Raw genomic sequence first — 7239 nt, forward strand, 5'->3', positions numbered from 1 at the left:
AGAATGTAAGAATATAAAACAGGTATATTTATGCAAATATGCATTAGCAGAAATATTTCAACACACAACTCACTTATCCCCATCCCACATATTTTTTCCCCATTCCCCTCTGTCTCTAAAGCAGAGGTCATGCACAGGCCAGTGGCACGGTGTGGCAACCATGCACGCACGCACGCACGCACGCACGCACACAATCAATCTTTTGGCAATCCAGATCATAAAGTGGTGGCAATTCACATGCTAAGACTTTTGGGATTTCCTGCAGCTGAGGCTCTTCCCAATCTTCTAATAGTTATATTAATCTCATTCTAGGGTTGCCGGATTTATAAAGGATACCACATGAACACTAGGAACATCTGCATTGGTTTCTGCCCTATGTATGGGGACTCTGTCATTTCAAGAGTGTTGTGGTCCTAAGAGAGCTGTGTGCGGAAGCTGCAGGCCACTGCTGGTAAAGAAAGCGGGCCAAATGAAACATGGCACAGCTCTTGTGGGGCACCTGCAGGACTTTTTCCTGGGGTGGGGGGAGGGAAAACCAGCAACCTAACACCCCTCACCCTGGGAGTATGCCCCACTGAATTCAATGGGAACTGGCTCAATCTGGGCCAGTGGGGGTGGGAGTGGACTGATTCCTTCCTTTTGCCCTGGCCATGCCTATGGGCACAGGAGATGCCTGAATGCATCTACTCACTTCCTTTTATTTTGCTAAAAGCAGTTCTAGGATGTGGGGAGGGCACTGTTTGGAGAGGGGGGGCTGCAGTGTTGTGGGAGGGGGCCCTTGTGGTATATTATGTCTTAAGAACTAAATGTAGTTTGTTGCTGCCTCTCTCCTCCTTCAGCAGGTGGGTGTGCTTTTACTCCCAGCTGGACTGGAACCAGTTCTGTATGGTTTGTGTTGAACTGTGCCATGCCTTATTCGACATGAATAAAGAAGGTTGGTCTAATCACTTTCCTCAGTGCCCCTGCCCCCCGCCACTTAAATAACCTCACCCACAAGCTGCTAATAACCACAGAGGTGAAAACCTGCAGGCATTTCTATTGTTGTGCCTGCTTTTTTCTGTTTTTCTCTCTCAAACAAGGAGCAGCTTCCAGAGTGAGGGGTGGATCCAAATATTCCCAAGCTGAGAGACTGGGGGAATTTTCACTCATTCCCCTCCCCCTGCCCTTTCCTCCAAGCATCTCTGGCTGACCTTACGCTGCAGTCCTGTATGTGTAGATGTGCGATGTGGTGTGTGTGTGGTGTGGCGGGTAAGGGGAGGATACAAATAACAAATGGAGCTGCCCCCAGCACCACAGGGATCAATTCATCCCATTCACAGAAGGATGTTGGGTGAAAGCAAGGGGAGGGGTGGGAAAGGGGGCTGCAACCTACAGACTTCAAGATTAGTCAAAAGGAAGGAACAGCTATCTCTGGGAGCATGAGAGAGAAATGACACACAGCCTGAACAGGGCACTGGCCACTTCAACTCAACGGTTTGAAAAGGAAGAGCAGAAGGAGGGACACACAAATGAGCTAAGAGACTGAGGAGAGCTTCCTATCTTGCAGCCGAGACGGAACCTGGAAAGTGTGGAAGATCCAGATCAGCAGAGGAGGGTCATCCTGGACTAGAGGAAAATCCCTTTCCCAGCACACCTTCTTTTCCTTCAAGAGTAGGCATGGAGGAGTTCAGCTACGACACATATAACCAGTCAGCCTTTGAAAACTGTGACTATGATGAATGGAGTTCCTCCAAGATCCTCATTCCTTCTATCTACTTTCTGGTTTTCCTCCTAGGCACTGCAGGCAATGGCCTAGTGCTATGGACCATATTCCGGGGAAATAAGGAGAAACGACGGTCGGCAGACATGTTCATTGCCAATCTGGCAGTGGCTGACCTGACCTTTGTGGTGACCTTGCCACTCTGGGCTACCTATGCCATACTGGACTACCACTGGCCCTTTGGCTCCTTTGCCTGCAAACTCAGTAGCTACCTGATCTTTGTCAACATGTATGCCAGCGTCTTCTGCCTCACCGGGCTTAGCTTTGACCGCTACTTGGCCATTGTCCGGCCTATGGAGAATGCCAAGCTGAGATCAAAGGCTTGTGGGCTTTTAGGGACCATTATTCTTTGGGCCTTGGCAGCTCTTCTGGCCTTGCCAGCAATGATCTTTCGGAGTACAGATGAATTCGAGGATGGCAAAGTGTCCTGCTTCATGGACTACTCGAGTGTCGCAACCAACAAGACAGAGGCGGTCTGGGAGGCAGGGCTAGGCTTGTCCTCCACTCTGATGGGCTTCGTCTTCCCCTTTGCCATCATGCTGATCTGCTACTTCTTCATTGCCCGCACCATCGCTGGCCACTTCCGAAAGGAGCGCAGTGAAGGACTTAGAAAGCGGAAGCGTCTGCTGACCATTATCATTGTCCTTGTGGCCACCTTCGTTGTGTGTTGGCTGCCCTACCACCTGGTGAAAACCATCTATATGCTAATGGACTGGGAGGTGATGCCCATGTCCTGTGGCTTCCATGTCTTCCTCAGCAATCTTCACCCTTACTGCGTCGGTTTGGCCTATGTCAACAGTTGCCTCAACCCTTTCCTCTATGCCTTCTTTGACCCCCGCTTCCGACAGTCCTGTGCGGCCATCCTCAGCTGCACCTCAGGGCATTTGGCAGGAACTGGTGGGGACAAATCAGCCAGTTATTCCTCAGGCCATAGCCAGAACCATCTGGGGAAAGGTGGGGAGCCACTGAAGGAGAAACTGAGTCCAGAGACCCAGGAGTTTCTGCTCCGTGGGTAAAAGTACAAAGGATGACAACAAGCAATTATATAGGACTTTGGACGTAATGAGCCTTTCAAAAAGCCACCTTTTCTTCTCATTGTATGACCTTCCCTTTCTAATACCATTTTCTCAATTAGTCTCCTCCCCCCTCCTTATGGCTTCATCACATTCTGCCCTCCTCCTCCTTTCCCCCCCTTCCCTTGCTGGATTGTCCATTCTAACTTCTGTGTCTTGTAACTTAGCCTCTTATTATGTATAATAAGCAACATCCTGCAGTACTGGGATAAGCTGTGGATCCTCAGAACAACTATAGCTTTTTGCATTGTACTAAAACTGGCTGGTCTATTGGCCACTGTGCTGGTGTGGATCCACTTGGCATTTCCAATGATTCCAATGTGTCTGCTGACCATGAACATTTTTAACCTAGTCACACTTATGCCTCTGTTTCCCAGTTGTAGAATAAGAAAAGAGTATTTCTCACAGGCAACAGGATATTATGCCAGTGGAGGTAGAGAGAAGTTCTGGCAGGGGTGACCAGCTGTTCTAGGGGGTAAGAAATGTTTGCATTCTAGGCCAGAACAATGTTTTGCACACCTGAGCTTCAGAATTGTGGCGGTGGGAGTGAAAAGCTTCTACCACACTATTTAAATCTTTGAGTAGAAATAATAAGCTGATAATAGGATGCATATTATGGGGTTTACTTCTGGGTGGAGGTAGAGAGGATCACACTGTGGATCTGAATGAGTTCAGCTGGACTGACTTCAAAGTCAAAATGCTTAGCATTGAAACTTGGGCTGGGATGTTTAACTGGTTCCTCTTTTTGCCCAAGTTGACATGAAATACTCACAGCTCCAACAATAGTTATTTATTATCTGTAGTTTTCTGAAGTATTATCTGAAGCTGGCTAGTGGTTAGGACTCTTGCATGTCTCAGAAATGTTTCCACCCACACACCCGGCTGCATTTTTTCTTGTTCTCAGAGACACTATCACTGCTGCTCTCAAATACCCTATTCGACGTCTAGGAAGAAATCATCACAGCTCAAGAAGGGGGAACTTTTAACATCTAGCACCAGGACTGGAACTATGACAGAAGACTTGGCATACTAAGAGTCTTTTTCTTCCCATGGATGAATAATATCATGAGACACCATGAAACGAATGTAAAATTATTTCCCCCTCTGTTGTTGTTCTTCCCTTTTCCTTTCCTTAAACCTCCTCCTCCTTGCTTCCTGCCACTCAAAGGGCTCTGAGGTGTTAAAGGCAATTCTTTTTCCATATGTGTGTTTTAGCAGCAGAGTCTTTTTTTGTCCGTTTCTCATAAGCCTTATCCGCACCTAACGTTCAAAGCAATACAATTTGTATGCATGTACAGATCTGTGTGCACAATTAATCACACTTTCAGTGCACGGGCAGCAGTATACTTGCTATCCGTACCATGCATTCGAGGGGACCTGTACCCAGGTTCACTTTTAAAATGCACACAGTGACATTCACACATGCAGATGTATATGTGTACAGACACCTGTGTGCATGTACAATGTGATGTCTGAATAGGGCTGCAGTATAACTTCTCTTTTCCACCATTACTGGGAGCTGGTTTCTCCTGGAATAAGGGACTGCATACATCACCTCCCTTTTGCAGTTAATATAAGGAGAATTGGTAAGACATCATCACTTTGCATGGGAAGTAACAGAGAGGGTCTACACTTGTGTTTTGTGCTTATTCACCAGTGTAATGTATTATACCGTGCAGTAAAATGCTATGAGCATTTCTCTATGATATTATGGAATCTCTGTTGTAAAAATGTTTATGTGTGGGATGACTTTTTTTTTTTCCTTTTTCAAGTGCATTGTTTTCTTAACCAAGGGACTTGGTACAAACTGGGACAAAAAAGTTTGAAACTCTCCCTAACTATATTTTTATATCCGAATGAATGTTTTAAAAAGAATTTTCTTTTTATATTCTGAAACTTTTAAAATGTAAAGCTTACTCTGAACTCTTAAAATTTTGACAAATGCTGAAAAATAATAGAAAAAGTGTCTTTCAGCAACTAAATATTCTCTTTGAATAAAGAATAACAAAATGGAAAATTCAAATATTGCCATGTTGATCCTTTTGAAACAAAAGTAGTATTTGGGTTCTCCCTCCTCCCTTCATAGCCTCCATCTTTTCTCAGCTGTGTGCTCTGGATCCTAATGCCCGATTGTGAAATTATAGAATTCTGGAGTGGGCCTTAAAGGTCTTCTCTCATGTGCCCCCCTGACCCTGGGATAGGTTTAATTGTAATTATATCATCGTATCTTTATAGGGGGTGTCAGTCTCCTTTGCTTTTGTTTTTAATAAATTAAAAAATTGTTGATGAAGCAGTAAAAATTGTTGTTCAGATAACTTTTGTGTGGAATGAGAATATGTTGCTGTCTGTGGTCCAGATTATACATTCAACAGAATCAAATTGTACAGTTTCTATTGTTGCACTTTTAGACTGCAGGTGGGAGTTTTCATGTTTGATTTCTTCATGAAAAAGCCTTCCTGAGTACAGAATAGCATGTGGGGGGAAAGAGCAGGCGGAACCTGGTGAGGGAGAGAGAGAGAAGGGGAGGGAGGGAGAGAGCTTGTGTTAGATGCGGTAGATTCCAATATGAACCCCCACAATCCAGGAAAAGGTTTCCTATTTGATTCTGCTGAATGCATAAAATGAGCCTATATTATATTATGTTCTTGTTCTTCATCATTAAGCAAAGCATAGCAGAGGCAGGTGGTTGGATAGGAGCCAGGACATTGCTATCAATTAGGGCCAGTGATGTGCGGGATGTAGTCATACATATTGGCAGAAGGAACAGACAAGCCCTGTCCTAGGAGAGAAAGCACACGATCGTTGTCCAAACTGGTTTCCAGGACTAGGGTGAGAAGACAAAAAGCCTTAGAGGAATTCCACACAGGAAATGGAAAAGTGCCTTTTGAGCTTTTCCTTGCATTTTTTGTGCACAGTTGACCATTCTTTGTAGGACAGGAAGCAGTAGAGAGCACTTCCCCAGTCAAATATATATTGTGGGTTTTACCTCCAGCTGCCCCAATCTATACTGGTGAGATAATGGCCAACTCCCTCCATCTTCAAAGAAGGGGGTCATACAGCTCCTTGCACATGTGCATGTCTTCAGTCAACTAAGCAGGGTGACATATAGACAGTGTATCTGAGCAGGGCAAAAGTGTAAGGATGTGGAGGGAAGACACGCCTGTAAACCAAAGAGATTGGGAAGGTGAAAAAGAGGAAAGGAAGGGCATGGAAAGTAAGTGCCAAGAACAGAGAAAGTGGACAGATATGAAGGAGGACTTCACTGAACTGGAGCTCCTCCAATATCTGGGCAGTTCTAGTATTTGGGAAGTAATATGGACTCTATTATAAATAACATTTGTCTACCTTACAGGGTTGTTGTAAAGATGAGTACAATAACATGTGCACCACTTATGAAAAGTGCTATATATGTGCTAAGTATTGTTATGTTTAAGGTTGGTGATCCTTGCTAAGTATCATTATTTGAGGATAATGAGGAGATCCTGGGGAAACTCCCATATTTGTAAGAGTTAGATAGAATGTAGAAGTCAACTCTATTGGCTTTACGCTATAACAATATATCAAGTGACAGGAGAACAAGCACTAGGAGAGGTTTCCCCTTCTATGTAACTTGAAAAGATTCAGAAATCCTCTCAAGATCCAGACATGCTCACTTCCATTTCTACCTAGCAAGGCTAACTTCACACATGCATGCTTATGATGGCACCATCAAGTGATGATGACTTGTATGGATGAAACAGTCAGTTGCCATAGGCCAGGCACCAAAGATAGAGCTCTCTTATCACCTGAAATGCAACCAATTATCATGGAAGTGTTTTATACATTCACCATCAATTTGGTGTCCCCTAGCAAACCTGCCTATACATTTTGTTTTGTTGTAAACTGCCCAGAGACTTGCATTTTGGGCAGTATACCAATATGTTAAATAATAAATAAATAAATAATAAATTTGAGCCCTCCACTGCAGCCTTCCTGCCTCTCCTCTCCTGAAAATAAAGATGTGCAAATGGTGTTCTAAAAAAATCCTCAGGTTGTGCCTCTGTGTGACACATTTGCTGGTGTGACCTTGTCAAGTCACCAGTAGCTGAAGAAAACTCTTTTATTTCCATGAGGTGGAGCTGACAAAAGGCAACCCATTTCTTTCCCATTTCTCTTGCCGGTTCATTAATTTCAAAGGGCTGTGCCCCAGAAAGCATTTCAAAGTAGTCCTTCAGACCCTCTGGAGGCATTTCTGTTTCTGCCTTCTCCTCACAAAGATCCCATGGGAAGCCAGATCTCCTAACACATCACAGGCAATCACCCCTTCCAGCACGCAAACATTGACCATTTGTTTTATACCTTTCACTGCCAGTAAATTTATCTGACTGCATCTGATCCTGATTACAGGTAGATGTGCATCACTTACAT

General features: G+C 44.4%; 1 protein-coding gene across 1 annotated transcript; it reads left to right on the plus strand.

Moving 5' to 3' along the window:
* The first annotated feature begins 1504 nt into the window (after positions 1–1504).
* On the plus strand, positions 1505–4855 carry APLNR (apelin receptor). The gene has a single exon (XM_053283770.1). The coding sequence runs from the start codon at positions 1657–1659 to the stop codon at positions 2773–2775; it is 1119 nt and encodes a 372-aa protein (XP_053139745.1). The 5' UTR covers positions 1505–1656; the 3' UTR covers positions 2776–4855.
* Positions 4856–7239: the final 2384 nt, after the last annotated feature.

This window comes from Hemicordylus capensis, chromosome 1 (assembly GCF_027244095.1).
Source record: "Hemicordylus capensis ecotype Gifberg chromosome 1, rHemCap1.1.pri, whole genome shotgun sequence".
NCBI lineage: Eukaryota > Metazoa > Chordata > Lepidosauria > Squamata > Cordylidae > Hemicordylus > Hemicordylus capensis.